A 23,821-nucleotide genomic window follows, 5' to 3' on the forward strand; every position below is an offset into this window, starting at 1 on the left:
GGCTTCTTGCCTCTAGGCTCAGGGTGCCTTTTGAAATACTTCAGCACCATCTGCAAAACCTCTTGAAGGGTATTTTATGTTTTAAGTGTAAAGCCCATGACCTCCTTAGAGAAACAACAGTGGCAACTATTACCACAAAGTTATAAGAGGGCAGTTCTGCAGGAGCTCTGTAGACCAGCCAGACTCAGCATTGTTCTGTACAGAGTTCAGTCTTCCACCATATAAAGGAAAAAGGACCAAACAAGGGGCGGAGCTTCAGGCCAATGGCCACGGCGCTTTGGTTTATAAAAATTGGTGTGTCTTTTGGACTCCTCCCCCTCGTTTCATCTCTCATTTCACAGATGTTTTGCACAGAGCACCAATCATGTTTCAGACACCTGCGCTCAGCTCCTATTTTTAAGCTAAGCCAGTAAGATTTATATACAGCTATATGGTAACCTTGGGGCTCATTTTGCTCCTTCCTGTTTGTTATGTGCTGTGCATCTAATTCATCAGAGAATAAGTAATCCTGAGTTCTGCCAAAATGCATTGCAGCATATTTTCCACACACAAAATCGAACAAACGCCAGTGTCCACCCCCCAAGACACCGCATTCCTAATGCTGGGAGCAAGAGGGACCCTGACTTGGACATGTTTTAAGTACCGTTTGCACAGAAGATTAACTTTCCAGACATTTGTCTGTAAAAAATAAATTTTACCGCAGGGCCTCTGGAGTGTATTGCCAATTCATGGAGGATAACCCCAGTGTGACTTACAGAGACAAGAGTGCCCGCTTGATTTAAACATTGTACGTCACATGAAAAGAATACTCTCATTATACATAGCTTTGCCTGGTCACTATTATGAAACATTATTGCAGCTTGAAATATTAATTAATCATTATCTGTCTAGGGATATTACAAACTAATAGCCCCGGATTTGGTCTATGTTCCTCAATGACGTTTCTGTAATCCTACATATATATTCTAGGTAAAATGGTAATATTTAATAAAATTGCTTCTAGTAATAATAACTTGGGAATGAATATTAACTGGGCCCATACATGTAGTGTCACTGGAGGGGTGCTAAGTGTGTCACTCCTCTGTGAGGCCTCTGGCAAGTAAATGCCACGATATTTATCAAAAGTAAATGGATCCTCAAGCGACTCTATGCTTGACAGAATCTGTGAAAACTTCTTTTCCACAGGATATGATGGAATATTTAGTGACAGGGCAGTTCGCATGAGATTAAAATAACCTGAGGTTATAACCTGAAAAATAACCTGGGGTTATTTATACTAGTCGTTTAATGGCAGGTAAAAGGCACCTAAATCTTTACTGACATGAGAGTTTGCAGCCTGTGCAAATAACAGACATAGTGAATTTGGACAAGACTAAAATAGCCAAGGAACATGGGGAATAATCACATTAACCCACCTCTCCATGGTGAACTCATCTCCTCCAAATGGGGCTTTACACATATTACTGGTGCATATGTTGGTTGTAATAGTAATCAAACTAGAGTACTAGTTTTCTTACTAAGCACTAGTGTTATTACTTCAGTAACATGATTTTTTTCTAATTAATTAATTATGTTACTAATTAATTAGGAGTAGGAGGTGTCACCAAACAAGATTACATGGTGTTGTTTATATTTGGGGGTTTTGCAGTGACATTACAAAACACAATGCAAAAATAAATAAATACAAATGCATATGCATAACAAAACAATGTAAATAAAAAATACTTTATAGTAAAAATACCTATCTTTATTATAGACTTTGATGCATCCAATTATTAGCTTTTTAGTTAGTATGTAAGTAAAAGTGTACTTTAAATTAGTACATTAGTTAATATGCATGTAAAGTGTATTTGAAATTTTTTAGTTTTACCCAGATGCATATTAACTGAGTATGTTTACTGATGCTTTTAGATATTCAAAGCTTAAAATTATTTTTAATTGTCAGGAGGTTGTCATACCTGCTTAAAGTTTTCTCACTAGTTTTGAAATGTTTCATTTTATATCGCTTTTTCATATATTCTGTGTGCAGGTCTCTTCTTTTCAGCACACAGGATCCCATGCTGGCTCTCACACCGTAGTCAAAGAGTCTTCCTGGGCTTTTAAGGGGAAGCGTGCTTTGATCATGTTGTCAGGACGTGGGAGGCGTTTGCCGGGCCTCTGTCTTCCCTTATGGCAGGTAGACTTGAATACTGTGCTGCACTCTCCATGGTGTTTTTTGTGTGGAAGGTGTCACTGAAGAGCAATTGCAGGTACAATTGTAGTCTGACACGGAGATAGAAGTAAGCATTGAGGTGTGTTCAACAGGTCTGAATTATTTATAACATTTTGTGTGTGTGTGTACGTGTTGGTTTTCTTCCTTCCGCTGTCACTGCACAAATTATGATTTGGGACCTTTCTACTTATCAGCTAGTGTCTGTTTTATTTTCTATAATATGATGTATTTTTGGATGATCACCTTGAGTCAAAATGGTGATACCAGAGATTAGCAGAGTTAATAGAATGATAGCCTTCCCATTGCTTGGAGGCAAGGATCTAGGTTTGGTATCAACATTAAAATGTATATGTGTACATACACAAGCAATGGGATAAGCCACGGGAGCTGCATATTTTATTTAAATGTATCATAAGGGGGTCGTTGATATGCATACGATGTAGACTTTATAGAGCGGGGAGAAAATGAGAATAGATTTTGCTTTTCAAAGTTCATTTGCACTCGTGCATTACCTTGCAATAATGCACCAGTTGTAATCACTATTCATTTTAACTTTAACTTTCAACAATGTCATTGTGTACGCCCCTTCACCCACAAGCTTGGTGGACCCTTAGGAGAATTCTGCTTCTGATGCACCTTTAACCTGCAGTGGGCACAATAGATCTCACCAACACAGAATGCAGCTTTCTAAATACATCTGTTTTTCTGTGAAGTTTCCCAGTATCCATTTTGGCGCGTTTGCTCGGTCCTCGTTCCCATGAGGGAGGGGCGTTTTCTATGGGCTGTACATCTGCTGACAGGTGTTACATTTCATTTATGATCGCAGCATCAGCTCTGGCTCGGACCTGCTGTGTCTTCTGTTGGCTTTTCTTCTCCCACTTGTGTTGAGAGGTATTTATTTCATTCTGTAGGGAAATTCATTGTTCTCGCATGTCGCCAGCTTTTCAGCCTGCCAAAGGCATGGGAGCCTGGGCCATTAGAGAGGCCTGTGAATGATTCCCTCAGATGTGTAGCGTAGCACTTCACCTGAAGCAGCGCATGCAGATGGCTGTTAAACACAGTGCCTCTGGGCCTTGGCCCACTCATAAATAACAAGACCACCTTTTGTGGAAAACGTGGGGACCTTTTTTTTTTTTAGTTTTTGTTTTGTGTAGTTCTTAGTTTGGAAAATGTGTCATCTTACAATTCTGTTCTGCCTGTAAAAACACTGAAGTGCTTCTGAATGCTTGTGCAGTGTCAGAGTCAGTGGGAAATGGAGGCGGGGCTAAACTGAGCAGGTGGGGCCAAATGCAGCTCTCTCATACTGGGGATATGTAGGCCAGGAGAACTCACCAAAAATGGCTCACTTACAATATTATCTCATTACTGTACAGCCATCTGCAGCAGACCATATCTCCATCTCCTTGGACTAACTGTGTTATCTAAGACTAAATTGTTAACCATGAAATTGGTTAAAAAGGAAGGTGCAATCTGTTGGACTAGGAGGTAAGAGATAACTTGCACTGGAAAGCTCGGTATTGCATGATATTTGCTCTGGTTCGCGATCTTGTGCCGTGTAAGCTCAAAGCGATTAGCTGGTGCCCCAGGGATATGCATGAAAGTCGTAGCTGGGTGCAGAACCCCGGCAGCAGATGGTGGTACTGATGGAGAAATACCTCCCCTCTACTGCGGGGATGGATGTCCAGGGCGGGAGCCTGCCACGGCCAGCCTGCGATGGGCATTCGTCGGCCGGTCACGTTGCTGGTTTCCACCTCTCCTCCAGCAGTGTGACAGCTAAGCCACGCAGTGAAAATCCACGCAGTGCCTCGGAAACTCTCCTGTACCGACGGTCCAGGTACTGCGCAGTAATGAACAGGAAGCCATAAGAATTCTTTCATTTTTTTCTGCTTAGAGGTGGTTGATAGACCTAAAAATAACATTTTTTTTTCTCTTAGATGACAGTAGTTGTAGTGATAAACATAATTTGATGTCTAACTCTGGAACCTGTCAGTGGAGCGTCGTTAACACTTTGTGCTTTTGCTGTTTGTTAAGTTGCTCTGGACTGACTTTGTCTGGTCATGGACGATCCTGTGAAATGCAGTCATCCAGCCAGGGTGTGTGTGCAGGAGCACCAGTTCAACTGCTTTATGATGTCTAGAACAGCACAGGCCTGGGTGGTGTCTTACTCCACCCTTACATCACCAGCCTTTTGATTGGTTTGTGTGAATTTTGTGGTGCACATCTTCCCTTTTCCGCCGCCCCAGAGCTATCTTTGCATCGCACTGTGTAAACGATGGGTTGGACTTTGGTGCAACATTTGGTCTGAAACGATCCCGCTGAAACGATCCCGCTGAAATGAACGATTTCGAGCGTGTGCGTGTAGCTTGGCCCTTTGCATAATCATGCCTACCTAAGCCGTTGTGCAGATTGTGTGTTGGCTGGGGGCATGTCCTGGCACAACCATCAGTCTGCCAGTCTCACTTCAACTAACAGCGCCCCCCAGAAGGCCGCAGCGTTAAGGATGATCCCGGCTGATGCAGAGACCTATATCTGATGTGGTTCTGAGATGACGGGTCTTTCTTGTAGTGGTGAATTCCCAGCAGGATCATCTGCATTAAATACCCCATCTGCAGCACATGGGCAGAAATTCTCTCATGCTACTAACATCCAAAACAAAAGTGTGAATACTGCACGGTGCCCTGTGATGGGGACGGTAGGCTGCACTTAGAAGTGTGGCTGGCAGAATGACCAAGGGGACTCTTCCTGCCTAGCTGCCTACACGCCTGCACGTGCGCTGAAGGCCCCGGGCAAGGCCTGAAGATTCACGCTGCTCATGGGTCTCGGTGTATGTGCAGTCATGAGGACTCTGGAGATGATCCAGCATCAGTTACTGCCATTACTGTCACACTGTAAATACGAGGCACTTCGCAAGGCCAGCCTTCCACTGTGTGCATAGTCAGGTCTAATGCTTGTTTCTTGATCAATCGTTTCTATCCAAAGTCACTTTGAGCACTAAACAGCACTGAGTGAAGAGAAAGGATTCTGTTTTACAACAGAAGGATGAAACAATGCAGATTGAAGGGAGATTTTTGTTTCATAATGACATGGAACCACCACGTAGTAGTATAACTATGAGGTTAAAATATAGACAACATAGTAAAAAACTGTTGCTGCCTATATTATAGTCACACGTGACTGTCACATGTATGGGAATGCTTCAGACGTGCCTGTCATGTGTATGGGAATGCTTCAGACGTGCCTGTCATGTGTATGGGAATGCTTCACACGTGCCTGTCACGTGTATGGGAATGCTTCACACGTGCCTGTCACGTGTATGGGAATGCTTCACACGTGCCTGTCACGTGTATGGGAATGCTTCACACGTGCCTGTCACATGTATGGGAATGCTTCACACGTGCCTGTCACGTGTATGGGAATGCTTCACACGTGACTGTCACGTATAGGGGAATGCTTCACACGTGACTGTCACGTGTAGGGGAATGCTTCACACGTGACTGTCACGTGTAGGGGAATGCTTGCATGGTCCAGTACTTCAATGTGCTGTCGGCACAGCTTGCCTGTTGTTGCTATGACAGTGACATATGAGGCTAATAACTGTAATTTTGGGCACATTTTCCTTCTGTGCACCAGGTTTAGAAGGTATTCAGCAATCACAGTGGCTGTGGATAATACAGCACCAGACGTTCTGGCTTTGAACCTGATTACATTTCTTCTGAAATGCAGACAATAGGCTATAGCTTTTTTTGCAATGTTAAAAGTAGTTAAATGTTAAATATGAACAATAAAAACTGTAATACATAAAGGCAAAGATACATTTTTGCTTTATTAAAATGAGCCTTCTGATATAGTCAAATGTTAACAATGAGGAGAATCTGTGATTAATTGACCTTTTGACATTGAAAATCAAGCCTGACCAACTTGCTTAACGAAGTCATTGTGATGATACAGCAGACGGGTGTTGTCGCCTGCTCTGTGCAACTCATTCCCCTGCAGGAATTGCAACTTGGTTAATGAATGGCTGGTAGTGGGCGGGGCCTTCTGTGCGTTCTGAGTCTTCCCATCTTCAGAGTCTATAGAGCACTCAAATGGGACATGAACATGTTAACACTAGATGTTGATGTTTGATGTAGATGTTGCTAGGCATATTTGTAAATTAATGGACCATTAACTATTGGTTAATTCCATAAATATGTAGCCTAAATTGATAAACCGTTGCTATTTTTGAAAATTATGTAATGATGTGTCGGTTAAGACAGCAATGTCAGTTGGCCTGCCCGCACTTTCACTTCATTTTTCACTGCCAGAACTGAATCGAACATTCCCAGACTCAGATTGTACAGTTAAACAAGCACTTTCCCAATGGAACCGGCTATTGAACCAGGGAACTACAAATGATGTTGAATAAATGATAAATAATGGTGTATGAAATGTCATGTTTGTACAGCCTCTAATGCTCTCAGCGTGTGGTTAATGTGTGATGTGGCTACAACGCTGGATCCGCTTTGATAAACGGGCCCGGCTTACACGTCATCTCCATGGTGGAGCCGGGCCCGTTCGCTGGCTGGCTCCGGTCACCACCAGCCTGCGTGTGTGTGGAGGATGACGTGTGCAGTTAAAGTAGCCCCGCCCCCGCACATCCTAGCGTCTTACTCAAGAAAAGGAAATCACTGACTGGATCCGGACCTGGAATGGTAAAATGAATTATTTGGGGTCATCATTAATTATGAGAAATAACACATGGGTAGTGATTCTTCGACACTTTTAATATACTCAGAACAGGAGAAGTGTGCCCAACACATCAGTTTGTGCAAATTATGTTGCATATACATAAATTCTCAAATATAATTATTTTGTAATTAACAGTTAGGAAGGCTGTTATTAATTGCCTCAATTAAATTCCGAGGCCCCAATGTCAAGATAAAGCATAACCAGCAATTATACCATCGTTATTCTTCAGGCTGTGAGATTAACACAAAGAATTATTTCTCTGATTTCCCGTTCTAGCCTGTAGTGGCCTCCACTTCTATTTTGGTCCATTCGGGCCTTTTAGATGACAGATCCTTTAATAACATCTAATTAGTTCCAGGCTCTTATGTACACCTGTGATATAATTCAGATATAGCTATAGTTGAGTGCAAGTAAAGCTCTCTAAACCTTTATTTGTGCTGATGGTCTGAGAGGAGTTAAAAGCTTTTTCATCTGTAGTAGTGACGGGTTGGAGAAGGTTATTTCTGACACTGTGTTATGGACCTTATGTGAATGCACTGCGTGATCTGTCGATCCATCATTTGATGCTTATGCCAAAATGGTCTAGTGTGATAAAATGTTTCTCCTACTCGAGCAGTGGAGACTATAGCTGCTCATTTTTCAGATACCTCCACGCCTGCATTCACCCAGTGGTGGAGGAGATTCAGACGTCTATCCTTAAATCTTCCCTTCACGTAGGCCGTGCTCAGATTTCACCGTCTACACATGCATGTAACATACACGTCATGTTTGATAGTCAGTTAACCTTTGACACTCACATAAAAAACATTACCAAAGCCTCTAAAAAGCCTCTGCCAACATCTCCATAATACGGCCAAGCTCATAATGAAAAACTTAACATGTACATTATTAGAGGTGTGCCAAAAAATCGATTCATATATCAAAAATCGATTCTCATTTACTACGATTCAGAATCGATTTTAAATGTCCCAAAATCGATTCTAAGTCGTGGTGAAGTCTCGCGTTACGTAATTACAAAATTACGCGAGACTTTACACAGCATGTTCTGGGACACACTCATGCGCGGAAAAGGTTCAAAACACATGGAGGAAAGAGATATTCAACCTGTCCGGTCTTCATTTAAGGCAAAAATATGGGTTCATTTTGGATTTTACCGAATGCCGGGGAAGACCGAACTGGACACAATGTAGCTCGTGTGCAAGGCTTGTGTAACGCGGTGAGCACGGGAGCGTTAATATAGAGAAGGGTGAGAAATAATATAGAGAAGGGTGGACCCAAGTGCCGGCTCACAAGAGCAAGACGTCACATGTATTAGCGAGAGGGAAATGCGCACAGCAACCCAGAACGAACAAACAAAACAACATGGAAGACTCAACGCGCAAGAGAATAGAAAGCAAAACCGTGAGGGCACGGTGTAAATAGAAACAAAAAACCAATGTGGAAAATACAACGCGTAAAAAATAACACTCAACCGTAGTGAGACGGGAGGAAGAAACAAAACAACAACAGTAACTAAAAAACAGCGCGGATAAATGCAACGCGAAAACGAAACCAAGGACACCAGCAGAAGTAACTGGCAAAAAACGCTGCAGCAAAATAAAACCCTTCCCAAAAATAAAGGCAAAACGGATAGGAAGACATACAGGATTGGGAAAACTTGAGATGGGTCAGGAAGCGACGCATGAGATACTCGAATAAGTAAAGAGAAAGCATAACAGAGAGAGGTGGCGAGACACCATTAAACGATAAGCAATCACAGAGAAAGCAGAGACGTCGGTTTAGTCTGGGACTGACTCTGGTGCCCCTAGCGACGGCTGGGGGAACTGCATCCGAGTCAGCCCTGACAGCTCGCAAAATGAACCTCAAGAATTTTGGTAACAACAAAAACCATTTTATTTTACCAAAGCACTTAATTTTTGTTAATTAAATGTGAAAGACACTTAATTTTCTGTATTTGTCGTTCTGTCGTTCTGACTGTAGTAGATCATGCAGATTTTATAGACTGAAGCAGACATTTTTATAAATCAAATCGTTTTTTGAATCGAAAATCGTTTTGAATCGAAAATCGATTTTTGAATTGAATTGTGGCCCCCAAAATCGGAATCGAAACGAATCGTGAGATAGTAAACGATTCCCAACCTTATACATTATGTTGTTTGCGCTGGATTGTCTACTGTGATGCTGTTTTTGGTCTACAGTGATGCTGTTTTTGGTCTACTGCGATGCAATTTTTGGTCTATTGTGATGCTCTTTTTGGTCTACTATGATGTACTTTTTGGTCTATTGTGATGCTCTTTTTGGTCTACTGTGATGTACTTTTTGGTCTATTGTGATGCTCTTTTTGATCTATTGTGATGCTCTTTTTGATCTACTATGATATACTGTACTTTTTGGTCTATTGTGATGCTCTTTTTGGTCTATTGTGATGCTCTTTTTGGTCTGCTGTGATGTACTTTTTGGTCTATTGTGATGCTCTTTTTGATCTATTGTGATGCTCTTTTTGGTCTACTATGATGTACTTTTTGGTCTATTGTGATGCTCTTTTTGGTCGGCTACCTTCCAGATCTCTCCAGAGGCTTCGGCATGTACTAAACCATGCTGCCAGATTTCTCACTCATACTTCATCTTGTGCTCATATTACTCCTCTACTTGTTAGGTTACCCTACATCCCTGCATGTGATCCCGTTGATTTTAGCATATAAAGCTGCTCATGGTTTAGCAGCAGTTAGTGCTGGTGAAGTGCTCTACTCCTCACTCTTCACACTCTGCTCTCTTACTCTACAGCAGCATGTGTGAGGCTCTTTTTCCCAATTAAAAATGCTCTTTTTGTTAATAATTTTAAGACGTTACTTAAAACTCATCATTTTAGATTGGCTTTTATCGTTGTTTGATGTTTTATCATTATTATTAAACTTTATTGCTTATTTGATTTGATTTTGCAGATTGGTTTGTTGCATGCAACTTTTTTTTAAACTATTAAATATTTGCTTGATGTGTTATAGATTTTAATTTCAACACAGACACTCATGCCTTCTTTAAGTGAGACAACTCAAACATGTAAGACTGGAGTGTCTGGATTGCTGGCCCCGCCCACTGCATGTGTAAGACTGGAGTGTCTGGAGTGCTGGCCCTGCCCACTGCATGTGTAAGACTGGAGAGTCTGGAGTGCTGGCCCTGCCCACTGCATGTGTAAGACTGGAGAGTCTGGAGTGCTGGCCCCGCCCACTGCATGTGTAAGACTGGAGAGTCTGGAGTGCTGACCCCGCCCACTGCATGTGTAAGACTGGAGAGTCTGGAGTGCTGGCCCTGTCCACTGCATGCGGATCTCTGCTTCCTTCTTCTTCTTAGTTTTGATTGGCCTTGTGATTGAGGATTAAAGATGCATCTTGCTGTTGTGGAGGGTCAGTTGAGTGCTGAACAGGCCACCAACTAAACAAGAATTGTTTGCTACTTACATCCTGAACCTCAAGAGAGCCTCGTTCATCAGAATGTGGACATAGTCGGTTGAGCCCACATTAAGAGAACCAGCGATTACATTATCACCAAGGTCAATCTAGGTATTGACATGCCTTATTGACCGATGCAGTGTGGCGATTCTGAAGACCTTGGATATGGAGCTCTTCAGATGGCACCATTACATTGTTCTATCATCCACCCTAATGAATAATTCCATTAATAATTCCACTGACTGCAAATGTCTAGGATATATTCCAGTACTATAGCTAATATGATGGGCTGTCACTAGATGAAATCCTAAGCTTTGTGGAATACTTGTTATTCTTGTGCTGTTTTTTATTTCCTGATCTTGGCAGATGTAATGTTGAAATGACCGTGCTACATATTGTGTTAATTCAGTCTGACTTCAGTCTGGCCAGTTAATAGAGAATATTTGACAGCAACATATCTTCTGAATTACTAAGTGTCCTATTTTATGGCATTTTACTATTGCTATAGATGATGAACTGGGCCACCCGTGAATTTATTGCGCTGTCAGAACATGTGGATACATTGGGTAGACGAGACCCGTGTCTGGACTGGAGTCATTTTCTGTTCTCCCAGCTGTGCCGCTCGGAAGACGTTGCGGTGCAGTTGGGCTGGTTTGGATTTACGAGTACAACAGCCATGTCTCTGAGGTCTCGCTCACGGCAGACCCCGCAGGTCACGCCCGAGCGGCCGTGGGATCTTTGGGTCAGCGCTGGAGCACGGGGTCGGGTCAAAGAGGAAGTGACAGGTGGCTCACTATTTGTGGACCAGGGGTCTGTCGGGGAGTGTGGAGGAAGAACACTCACTGACACGTCCTCTTTCTGAGGCATCGGCCAACCCATCAGCTCTGCACTGAAAACTAAAATAAGAATATTGACCCCTGGACCCTGACCAAAAAAAATAATAATAAACTTTTTTTTAATGCAAACCTTTTAGCATTTGCACATACTTTTTAAAGTGTCTCTAATTGCATTTTTTTTTTACTTGGCAAAGTTTAAAACGGCACTAGTTTGTAGTTTCTGTTGGTATTTTGATTACTTCACCAAAGCTTCAGGTCCTTGATCAGATCTTCTATTTGTAGTCAATTAGTTTCTAAAACAAGCGCGTCTTGTTAGCCAGAGAGAATGTAACACAAGCGGAACCCACTTCTTCAGGACTGGTATTGGAACCTTTGGTCATGGCTCATTTATTTGTTTCCAAGAGATGTGCTTTTGCTCAGACAGAACCTCCTCAATGTTTTATCGGCGCTGCGCATTCTCGTGCTGGTTACTCTTACTTTACGCAAGATTTGCCAAATCTGTGGCTTTGCGAGCGCGGGCAGAAGCGAGCGCGGGAGAGGGAGGATACGTTGGCGAGAGAGGGAGGTTACGTTGGCGAGAGAGGGAGGTTACGTTGGCGGGAGAGGGAGGTTACGTTGGCGAGAGAGGGAGGTTACGTTGGCGGGAGAGGGAGGTTACGTTGGCGGGAGAGGGAGGTTACGTTGGCGGGAGAGGGAGGATACGTTGGCGAGAGAGGGAGGTTACGTTGGCGAGAGAGGGAGGTTACGTTGGCGAGAGAGGGAGGTTACGTTGGCGGGAGAGGGAGGTTACGTTGGCGGGAGAGGGAGGTTACGTTGGCGGGAGAGGGAGGATACGTTGGCGAGAGAGGGAGGTTACGTGGCGGGAGAGGGAGGTTACGTTGGCGGGAGAGGGAGGATACGTTGGCGAGAGAGGGAGGTTACGTTGGCGGGAGAGGGAGGTTACGTTGGCGAGAGAGGGAGGATACGTTGGCGAGAGAGGGAGGTTACGTGGCGGGAGAGGGAGGTTACGTTGGCGGGAGAGGGAGGATACGTTGGCGAGAGAGGGAGGTTACGTTGGCGGGAGAGGGAGGTTACGTTGGCGGGAGAGGGAGGATACGTTGGCGAGAGAGGGAGGTTACGTTGGCGGGAGAGGGAGGTTACGTTGGCGGGAGAGGGAGGATACGTTGGCGGGAGAGGGAGGTTACGTTGGCGGGAGAGCCGCGGCGTTTGCAGCCAGTTGGCTTCTCTTCTGATGTTCTGCATTTCTCTGATCCACACGTTGGGCTTTATGTTGTGTTTGTGTATTCTGCGGTAAATTAGTGTAAGGGCCTTCTGCAAGTGCACACTGATTTGTCTAGCACTTTGTTAGAACTCTGTGTACCTTTTAAACCCTTGACAAAGTAGTCCATTATCAGTAAGTTGTGTGCTGGAAAAAGAGGTCCTTTTCAGGTGGACTGGATTTCTGGGGAAAAGAAAAAATTTATAAATCACATAGACTGTATTAGACATAGATTAATAAAGAATGCCTGATTATTAATAAACTGATTCTTTCCTTAACAGAGCATTGCATTGAAAGACTGGGAGAGGGCAGCAGAAGTGGATACTTTTGAACACATGATGTACAAGGACTACAGATCCATCCGCGCTGCAGGTGAGCCTTGGTCCACTGGCCCGCCTCTGGGCTTGACGTTGCCCTGGGGACGCTGAGGTGGCGTGCATGGCGTGGGGTGGGGGGGGCTCGGCATGGTTTCTGCTACTCACCTGATAAGACCATCCTGTCCCCATGAGGGCTGCTTTGTCTCCTGCGTTTTATCAGAAGCACATGCACAATTCTTGCCAGGGTCCTGATTGCCTTTTCTGAAGGACAGAAAGTTTTGACCATGTGTGTTTGGCCAAGCCTGGAGAGGCATGTCGCTTTGACAGATTTGACAAGTTTGGAAGTGTTTTGCCAAGCGAGAAGGAGGTGCAGGGTTTAGACTACGCTGCCGTAAATAGTTCCAGCATTCTCCCTAACAGACCGAGGGGCAGACGCACAGTCAAAGTGAATTAAAAAAAAAAAAGGAAAGTTTTGTTCTCTGGTGGCTTCTGCTCCAAGATATGCAGTTTGTTGACTCCCTATGTGTCTGTCCTCGACAGTCGAACTTTAAACAGCCTTTGAATTAAGCTACGGTCTTCAGTAGTTTACACTCACATATTTGCCTGCAATTTATATTATGCCTTAGTGTGACATTAAAACATTTCCAGTGGTGTGTTGCAATGCCAAGGCCCATTGCTGCACTGGGTGGAAGATGTTCAAGACGAGACCACCGCAGGGCTCCCGGAGGAGCGGGACAGCTTGCCTGTAGTCTGGGGCGCTGATCCGGTGCTGAGAGGCCAGGAGAGGGGCTCATTTCTCCAACAGCTCAGGGAGTGAGGAGGTGTTTTGCAAAGGGCGGTGTCTTCTCCCAGAACAGCCACAGCAGGCTGGGTGTGGATGATCGCACCACCGCCACCGATCCTCAGGTGGCGCTGTTCACATTGGCTTGCCCACAGCTGCAGGCTCATAGGCCTGTGGTGTCTCCCATTCCCCAACAGAATGACTAATGGCTGATTCTGTACTCTCTCTTCTCTCTTTCCATTTTTTAAAGGTTTTGCTTTAAACTTAAATTACCAGAAGGGGTTAAAGGCTGTGAAGTTCACACCTGATTAATTGGCTTTGCGTGAGAAGATCCGGTGAAGTCTTCTCCCTGTAGGGTGATGGGTGCTGAACTGAACAGGCCCGGCTCCAGTTGTGACTGGCATCGAAATGCTCTGTAATGAGACTGGCTAAGTCACTGTAATGAATGTGGGCCATCTGATTGATGCAATGTATAATTGAAGTGATGCACGAGGACTGCAGTGTTGCCAGGGGCGGGGCCATGAGGACTGGAATGTAGCCAGAGGCGGGGCCACGAGGACTGCAGTGTAGCCAGGGGCGGGGCCATAGCAGCGGTGTGTTGCGAGATTGAGCGCTTGCACTTCTTATTGGCTGTGGCTTGTCAAAGTTTTCTGACTGATTTTTGCTGCATTGCTGTGTTCCAAAATATCACTTCAAAAAACACCTTGTATATCTTAGACTATACAAGAGGAACTGGCATGCATTATATTTGTTTATGTTAGAGGCTTCGTGGTCACCAGATACCAGTGTGCACAAGTGTGCTGCCAAAATGCATTAAGCACCACTTACAGTGAAAACTGCTGAGCATTAATGCAGCTTTTCCCCTCATCCCTTTAGGATAATAGCAGTATGAACAGGAGCATCGTGACCCAGAGCCCTGGAGTGAGAAGCTAACTGAGTCCTGGCGCTGTCCCGCTCTCGTCTGCAGAACGAGCGTAAAACGCTCGCCAGACCCCATCAGCCACCCGTATCTATCAATATTTATTTGGCAGGTGGTCCTCGGCCCTAATCCAATTGGTAGAATATTGTTCTAGTCCCCCCCTTCCCAACACAATCTCCACCAGGTCCTCACAGAGATGTGGACAGTCTTTGCCCTTTGCCCACAAAAGCATCCATATGGTGAAACGACAATATCAATCCCACATACCTGCAGCGTGCATTCACTTCCCCCTGAGAGTCGTGCTGAGTGCAGCCAGCAGTCTGGTGCAGCCGCAGCACAGCGGCTCGGTTTGTTTGGCTTGACTGTTTGATTGATTAAGCAACATGCGTAATATGTGTAGGAACACGGAAGCAGGGTTAAATGAGACAAGTGTCCTCATTCATATCCCTGTTCACGTTTGGCCAGATTGGCAGCCCGGTTATCCATTATGCTAGTGAACACAATATATATATATATATATATATATATATATATATATATATATATATATATATATATATATATATATATATATATATATATATAATGTATCTGACAATATAATATATGTGTGTGTGTATGTGGGTGGGTGGGTGGGTGTCAGATTAACACTCAGTAGGTAAAGGGACGTAGGAAGATAAACTGAGAACTGAGGTAGAAAGTTAACAGTGTTATGGCTTTTCCTGCTCAGCTGCCCACATGTCTGTCAGAATGCCACTCCAGCTTGTATTATTCTAATTGGCTGTAAGACCTCATGATGGAGGTCGGAGCTTTTCTTTTCTTTAATGCACTGCAAGTTTTTTGCCTCCCCCTCTTTCCCCCTTTTCTCTCAAAGAAAAGAAAATGGTTCTGAAAGTAGGCTGATTTATGGCTTTCTTTTAAACCAGTGTATTTTGTTTTTTTTCTTAGTGTGCTGCCTTTGTGCTAATGCACTGTGGTAATAACAGCTCGAATACATAAGCGCTCATTTGTTGCAGTACAGAGTCAAATTATTGTTTGATTCAGATGTGCTCATGGAATAAGCAAGATACTGAAAGAACCATGCAGTTCCTCCTCCTGCAGGGAACAGGAGAGTAGAAATTGTTCCTAAGGGTGGAATAAATTAAATAAGAGTCCAGACCAGCTTTCATTCATTCTGAGGGATGAAGAAGAATAATTTGATTCTGCCTAGAACACATTTAACCTGGTTTTATTATGACCGACCTCCTATGGTGAGAGCTGCATGCAGTTAACAGGGGTGTCGTCAGGTCTTTAAAAGCCAAATTAGCCCAGTGTCCACACTGGTCAGCAACGTGGGCTTATTCCGGTCCACGTTTACATGGGTGATCTCCAGCCTCCCACAGCAAGTGCTCATTTGCACTTGTGATCCAGTTTTTGGTGCCATGTTCATTTGCAAAGAACTGAAATGGGAAGTGCATAACTGGCACCTTCCTTCATCCCCCTACTGGGCTCATTTACGTCTAAAAGAGCCGCCTGGTTTGTTTTCCCATTTAAAGGACTCTCATGTATAAACGCTAATAGTTTACAATGATTTATACATTTCTTTGCCTTAAATGTGTCATTATATCCATAATGCTCTGATATGTAATTGACTGTAAACAGCAAACAGCTGAGGTGCTTGTAAAATGGCTTGGAGAGTTAAGATGGGAGGAAACGCCCCAAACCTCCAACAGGCCCCTTTTATTTTCCTAATTGCATAAAGACTGTAACATATTGGTGCTGAAAAGTTCAAACTAGCAGCGTTTCCCCACTCGAACTTGTCCATTTCCACACTGGAAATCAGCTTGACAGCTTTTTGTGCACACGCTTATCTGGAACCTCTCGGGCTGCTAAAAAAAATCAGAGCTGCTTGTGCGAATGTCACCAAGAGTTTCATGGGGATGGTCTGCCTGCTTCCAGTGAACTAGGCTCGTTTGTACAACGCCACTCAGCAATCCAGAGGAAGCTTGTGCTTACACACCAGCAAAATACCATGTGAAGACACCAGCCACAACAAACAATGTCTGTCAACTTCTGTCATTAGAAAGCAGATGCATGAAGCACAGGTGTAGGAACCTTCTCAGTGTGTGCAGGAGAAGTCCGCCACCCTTTTCTAAATAGCACTGCTATCTGTCCTCTACACTTTGAAAGGGCACATTCGCTGAACCTTAGCTGCTGGTTAGATTCAACAAACCCAGGGAGATTTTGAGATGGTGCAGATAGCCATCCTGGAATACGTCTGACAGGCAAAATTAGTCATTGGTGCATTTTTCAAGGAAGAGTGACTGAGGTGAGTAGGTAATTATACACTAAAAATAAATGACTGTCCATCAAATGGCTCCATCAAGTTCATACCTGAGATGTGTGTAGAGCTCCTCCCCCCATACGCTGAGGGCCTCTGTAGACTCTGTTTAACCTTTCCCCACATTCCTGTCTCACATTCAGCCAAATGTAAGATTAGGGAATAAATGGCAGAAGTGACTGTGGGCTTCTCAAAGATAATGGGGATGCCTACTCCAGGGGTTTTAATACATCAGTGTGGCCTAGCAGTAAGAGGGAAAGGTCATTAGGGCAGAACACTGCACCTCTCTGAAATTTTAGGAGCCTGTTGTTTGAAATAAAACATAAATATCATGATTGTTTTTCTCCTTGAGTGTATACTTTCAAGAAATGTCATGCGGTGTAATGCGGATCTAAATAATATACAAAGTTAGGGGACAGATCGTACTGTACACTTCACTGTACACATTACTCTCATTTCCACAAGAAATCTGTTAATAAATATTTCTGTCCTCCTGAAGGTCATATTGCATTGGCCTTATATAGTCATGCATCTTTATTTGTAAAGGAGTCGGATGAACTATATTACTGGAAATAACTCTGCAATGGGATTCAATTACTCTGTAATCATATACAGTGGTGCCACGTTATGGGAAACATTGGTCCATGAGAGTTTAGGTGTAGTATGTCCCCTTCTTCTTCAATATTGGGCACAAAATATCTACATATGACGCATAGACCCAAATGGTCATAACAGTTTCACAATTGCAATATTGAGGCATCTTTGACAGTGGTTAGGGGCAAAATAGGCGCAGTTATTTTACCTGAGTTTGACCAGATTTCCAGGAGTTGGATGAGCACCATGTCATGACCGTCATGCAGGGGGTGTGTCGATGCAGGGTGCAGACATGCTAATGAGGTCAGGGATGACCCCAGCAACTGCAGCTGGCCACGCCCACTCTCCAGGGCTTCATGAGACAGACGCAACGTCTCACTTTCAGACAGCTGTTAGTGGGTAAAGTGGCAATGGAATGGAGGAGACGTGCGACATGAGAGGAGACGTGGCGAGGTTCTGAGCAGTGGTCCAGCGGGCGGGCCAACCCGGCCCACAGGTGTATGCTTGGGTGCACGAGCAGGGGGCGTTAATAATCAGTTGGTCGCCCTGTGGGATTAATCCCCTCCCCCTGGAATGCCTGCTCTGTATCTTTCTTGTCACCTGCTCCCAGACGACCTGTTGCACTTCACAACATAAACCGCTTCATTTCTCACTGTGCTTCCTTGTAAATCTTTGCTGTGGGTGGGACTTACTTGTCCCCAGTGTATTGTGGTTTTAATTTTATGAATGTTGCTTGAAAGAAACCGTGTGAAAATGGACTTTAGATTCTCTCTTTTTTTTATCCCTGCAGTTTTTCTCTTACCCATACCATATGAACTGTAAGTCTTTTTAACCTTGACTTGCTTTCATTGAAAATCAACACTTCATTCTGAACAACCGGCCTCACTGCAGCCGGGATAATAACTGCCACTTCAGTTTTAATGAAGGAAGATAATGCTGTTTTAGATAAAACTTTGTCTGCCGGATTAACAGCAATTGATATTCCTTTGTCCAAAGTATTTGATTCAGAGAGGTGCCGTGGCCTGCCCTTCAACAGCGCCGGCACCAGCAAACACACAGCCCTTTAGAGGAACCGCTTTGACTGTATTCACGTCAGAGTGTTTCCAACTGACATTACAGTAAAGCCAATACTGCAGTTTCCTATCACTCTTCTACCTTCCTGCTTGGGCTGTGTGTCTAAATAATTTAGGAGGCTTTAGGGTTTTAGCAGGAAGCCCATTTACAGCGTATATGGCAGGGAGCCCTTAACCGTGCTGTGATGGCGACGACACATAGATCCTGCTCCCTCTACTGGTCTTCGACGTCTCCTCTCTGTGTGCACTCTACCCTGTCCTTGGACAAAGCTATGCGCTGGCCTCGCACTGATATTACATACAGGATTACGCACAGAATCAGTATTAAGTGATGTGAAGAAATTAATCTCGGCTTTATGGCTTTATACTTTTTCGTTTATAAATCTGGCTATTCGCTGGCATGCGTTTTCTAACTTTGAATTGAAGGCTGCTCGGTAATATTCTATTGTGTCAGTTTCCCACGATCAATCTCTCCTGTGTGTCAGCGCTTAGTTTCCAAATGTGTGTGAGGTTGGCGCAGCTTTCTCGCAGGGAGTGATAAATGTTGCTGTGCCTGTCACATCTGACTGGTGTGTGTGAGCGCAGAACCTCCGTGTATTTTGAGCGTGTGGTGTGTGTGTGTGTAATGTGTGTGTGCGCGCAGGCTGACTGTAGCGGCTCTAAAGATCCTCCTCTTCTCAGTCTGTCGACTCCAGCCCAGTGTGTGGAGCGGAGAGGCGAGCGGCGGTGGGCAGCAGCGCAGCTTGTGTGAACGGGGGAGTCTGACGGCCGCGACGCCACGGCTCCGTAACGCGCGCGGGACTTTATCGAGCGCGTGCGGTGATCTCCTTGGAGAATGTTCCTCGTGCAGTATACAGGTACCGCCGCGGTGCAACTTTCTCCTCACACTCACGGACCGAGCCGCACATCGCCTATAGGGAGCCGCCCGTCGGAGCGAGCCCTGTTATGAAGAAAGAAATGAATGACAACTAATAGGACGATTAGCACAATATCTGGGTTATTAATGCCGTGGCTCGACCCGCGTTGGGTTCTGACGCGGTTCTGGGAAGTAGGATTAGTCGCTTTATTTCAGTTGCCAGGTCCATTCCGTGTGCTTACAGTAGCGTAATAGGAACGGGCTGCTGGGCTGTGGCGTTTCGCGGTCTAGTAAATCACTCGTGATGTTTTCATAGCCCACTTGTGTAAAAGATGCCTGCTGTGTGCCCAGGACCTGAGCGTGCCAAACGAACGCGTTTAGCCGGCTTTATTCGGGTGGGCTCCGAATTCCCTGCTGTCGCCTTTCCTCAAATGTCGGAAACCTTGACGTATTAGTGAACGCATTACGTTAATTTAAATAGTCAGGTAGATTTTTATTTATTTATTTACTTTTTTTAGGATGACTAATCTCTGGTAAAGTGGGAGAAAGCCGAAGGAATTTTTGTAGAGTATTCATTCTTAAAATGAAAAGAGGGCGCCTTCAAAGAAAGTTTCATTTTGTATCTGCATAATGAACCTGAACACACCTAATCCGACCACACGTGTTTTGCACTTTGAAAACAAAAGGGGTCACGTTCACATGTTATGTACTGTATTGTCTAATCACTGAATGCATATGTCACTGTATGGGAAGCTGTGTTATCATTGGCAGCTCAAACAGCTGGTAACTACTGGATGTAATGTAGGAGGATACAGTGTGCTCTGGCTCTGATTTCGTGCAGCTTCTCAGTTATGGAGAAACTCGAAACAATGTGTCATTGCTCCTTCACTCATAAACAGAGCATGGCTTTGTGGTGGTAGTTCATTTAACAGATGGAACTGTGTTGTAAATCTAATGTGGGCTATGGAGGTTTGTTCTTCCTACAAATGCCAGGGAACAGATTGTTTATGAGACATTTGTCAAACTCTCATGTTTTTTCGTCTTCTCTCAGCTGTGTCTGAGTCAGGGTGACGCGCAGGGCCGTGGGTGCTGCTCGCATTTGACTCGTTTTGCTCTCCTGCTGCGAAGACCAGAAGCATAAAGAAAATCAGAACATCTGTCTGAATGGATCAGCTGTGTCTGCTGCCTGACTCAGCTGAGTGCAATTTAAGGGAGCGTAGCTGCTTAAGCACTGTTACAGTCATTAGCCCATCCCCACTTTACAGTTCGCTTCCTGGCCCTTTGCTCTCACCGAAGCAGCCTGGTGTTTTATCTGCCCAATATAAATGACAGGAGGAGGAGAAAGTCATTCTGAACAAGGGGGAGGATGATATGGGCTCGTTACCTGGCACCGGATTTGCAAGGCGGTATGGGAGATCTCTGTGTGAGACGACTCCCAACAGAAGACACGAAATCAAGAATGAGGGATCGTAAGACAAACAAACAGAAAAACCCCAACAACCCTGAATGGAACCCTTTTCTAAACAGAGCCCTAAGCGCAGTCGGGTTTCGTGGGGGATTCTCCATAAATGAGATGAAGTGGGAATGAAAGACGTAGAGGTGGGGGTAGGGGAGGGGCGTCTGAATCTGAGTTGAGATGTTACTCAGGACTCTCTTGCACACAGTTTGCTGATTTGAGGGAGGTGGGCTTTTAAAATAGTCCATAATGGATAGCCACTGTGGAGAGAAAAGGAGTGGAACAGGAGGAAAATGGGGAAAAATGCATTTTTAGGAGAGCACAAAAAGTAAAAGAGAGAAGCGGAAATCTTGGATGAGGGAGGTATGCTGAAGGTCGACGCCCCAGAGTGTGTCGTCGTCCCCCAGATACAGAGATCTGTAGGTAGTGCTCAGGTTAGGAAACCTTATCTTGATACAATTGTATTATAAAGTGTAGGGGGAGTTTTGGACTGCTAAGTGCAGAGGTGGAGCCAGTTAACTGGGTGCAGAACAAACTCAGGGTTTCCTCATATCTCTCCACGTGTGGAACCATTTTAGTATTGAAGAAATGAAACAGTGAACCAGTGAAAGTGTTTAATTGCATTTTGAGTGTTGTTCTCAGTCTCTTCAGGAGTCTTGGGGATTTATATGTGGAAGTACATAGATTTGAACAGTTTATAGCCCAGTTGCCTTTTTATATTATTACTTTTGCATCTTGAAGTATATCTATTTTGAAATGAAATGTGTATTTTTGTAAGCCAATCCAGTCTGAGTAGAATATAATTTGATCTCTGTAGATTCAATACTTGAACAGAAAAAACCCAGAAAATAACATTTGGTTACACCTCTAATTTGTGATTTCAATTTAATATATTAGAAATCTGTTAATCAATTTATGGGTTAAAAATCTAAAATGGTCACAGAAAAAATATCCATCCTTCAGCAGTCATGACTGATATTTGAAGGTTACTGTAGAAACAAAGCTGTGGCTCGGTTCTGCTGGGAGGGTATGGCCGTTTTGCAGGAGTTTCTTCTGTGCAGTGTCTTGGGACAGTTGGTTTAAACTCACTCACTTCTTCTCTAAATGCTGTATTCACCCTGTAATGAACTGCATTTCTTTAGAGGTTTGGGACTATAGTAATTCAATGAAATTGGTTTGTGTTGTTTTATGTAGTTAAGTTCCCATTTACCTCTAAGAGCAGAAACATGGCTTGTATCAGAGATAAAAAACCTTCTTCCTGCAAAATCTAGCCTTCAAGGTCAATACCTTAATTGGCTTGAACTGTTTCCCTAAGCCATGTATTTCAACTTGTACTCTGTGAAATGTTTTAAAGAAAGCTGTCAGTGAGACAGGAAGCCATTCTTCGGTTATTCCAGAGTATTGACTACATCAAGACTGTGCATTTTGTTCTGCAGCTGTAAAGCCCTCCTCAGTGTCACACCATGTCATTACAAACCTTGTTCGCCTGCTTCTTTCAAAGATGACTCGCATAATATTGGATCTGAGCTGTTCACAACTCAAGGCATGTGTGTGCCCGTGCATGTATGCCTGTGTGTGTGTGTGTGTGTGTGTGTGTGTGTGTGTGTGTGTGTGTGTGTGTGTGTGTGTGTGTGTGTGTGTGTGTGTCTATATGTGTGTGTGTTCTGTCAGGTGCACACGGTGTGTCACGTTGGCCCTAGTTGGGTGTGGTGGGGAGTCGGTGCACTGGTGACACTGGGAACCAGTACATATCACACTCCTCTGTTCTCTCTGCTGCCTGCTAATTGAAAGGTGCTCTACCGGACGCCAGCAGCTACTAGCGCTGATAATTGATACTGAAACAGCCTCCGTTCCGTCCGTGAATACGAGGCGCCAAAGTGCTTTGTGTCCTGCTGCTTGAAGCCTCTCAACACCAGCTTCATCCTCAATTTCTATCTTTCTTTTTGCCGTTCTCTTTCATTCTCTCTTTTCATCCCCTCTCTTGTAGTTCTAAATATTTACTGTCTCTGTCATTCTGAGCTTCCAGAGGAAATGCTAAACGCGGACGTGAGAACGAATGCATGCAGTTGAATGGAGCCCTGATGCTGGAGCCAGTGGGCCTCGTCTCCTGGAGAGGAGATCTGGGTGCAGCCCAACCGCTGGCCTGGCGGGAGGGCCGCCTCCTCCTCACTGTGGCGTGAGACTTTGTCTTGCTTGTGTCTTCAAGCTTAAATTGGAAAAGCATGTCAAGGTTGTTCTTCCTTTGTTTTTTTATGGGACTTGTTATTGATGTAGCCAGCTCTGTGTGCTGTTGGGCCAGTCTGGGTGAGGCACTGTGGCCCGAGTGCCAGCCCATCTGCCTCGTGCACCTGGACGCTGGCCGCTCCCTCCTGGCTTGATCCCTTTGTTTGGTTGTGTTTATTGACGTTATTTGCATTGCTTTGGTGTGCATCTGTGAGTGCTCATGGATTGGAGCTGGTGTTGGTTTGTGTATGTGTTTATTCACGTGTGTGTGTGTGTGTGTGTGTGTGAGAGAGAGAGAGAGAGAGAGAGAGAGGCTGGGTGTATGCCTGTGTGAGTGGGTGCGTGTGTGTTTTTCAAAAGTAATTTCAGTCTCCGCCACTCTGGCTTTCTGACCCTGTCTTGTTGAAAGCTCCTGCTGAAATCAGACCAGCGAGCCTGTGTGATAAAGCCTTTTGAGTGGCCTGTCATTTTATCAGGGGAGGCCTTTGACTGAGAGAAGAACTCCGGCCTCCACGGCTGCCTGCTGCCTTTCGGCTCCACGTCTCCGTGACGGTGGCCCTTTCGGACGCAAACTCCCAGAAGTGGAAGTGAGGAAAGAGACAGGGAGCCCTGGGCACGCTCTCCTTCTGTCCAACCCGGCCTCGTTATCTGGGGCTAAAGCAAACCTAATGACTGAGAGGGAGCTGCAGCCCTAGCTGTGCAAAATAATGGCCACTCCCGTGCTGACGCGGGGGGAGCCCGGTTTGGCTTTCAGGCCTCACCTGTCATGGCTAACTAGTACACGTCCAGACTCAGTGGGATC

The 23,821-nt window shown here is 44.6% G+C and overlaps 1 protein-coding gene across 5 annotated transcripts in view; it reads left to right on the forward strand.

The window, feature by feature from the left end:
- enox2 (ecto-NOX disulfide-thiol exchanger 2) overlaps window positions 1-23,821 on the forward strand; it is a 174,634-nt gene that overhangs the window by 21,372 nt on the left and 129,441 nt on the right. For 3 of the 5 annotated variants that reach the window (XM_077005888.1, XM_077005887.1, XM_077005891.1), the window contains exon 2: window positions 12,762-12,852. In XM_077005888.1, the coding sequence (XP_076862003.1) occupies window positions 12,816-12,852 (37 nt within the window). In that variant the 5' untranslated portion in view covers window positions 12,762-12,815. Of the gene's footprint in view, window positions 1-12,761; window positions 12,853-19,127; window positions 19,342-23,821 lie in introns of those variants that run through there. The other 2 variants (XM_077005889.1, XM_077005890.1) reach the window with 2 other exon arrangements.

Source organism: Brachyhypopomus gauderio, chromosome 5, assembly GCF_052324685.1.
Source record: "Brachyhypopomus gauderio isolate BG-103 chromosome 5, BGAUD_0.2, whole genome shotgun sequence".
Lineage (NCBI taxonomy): Eukaryota > Metazoa > Chordata > Actinopteri > Gymnotiformes > Hypopomidae > Brachyhypopomus > Brachyhypopomus gauderio.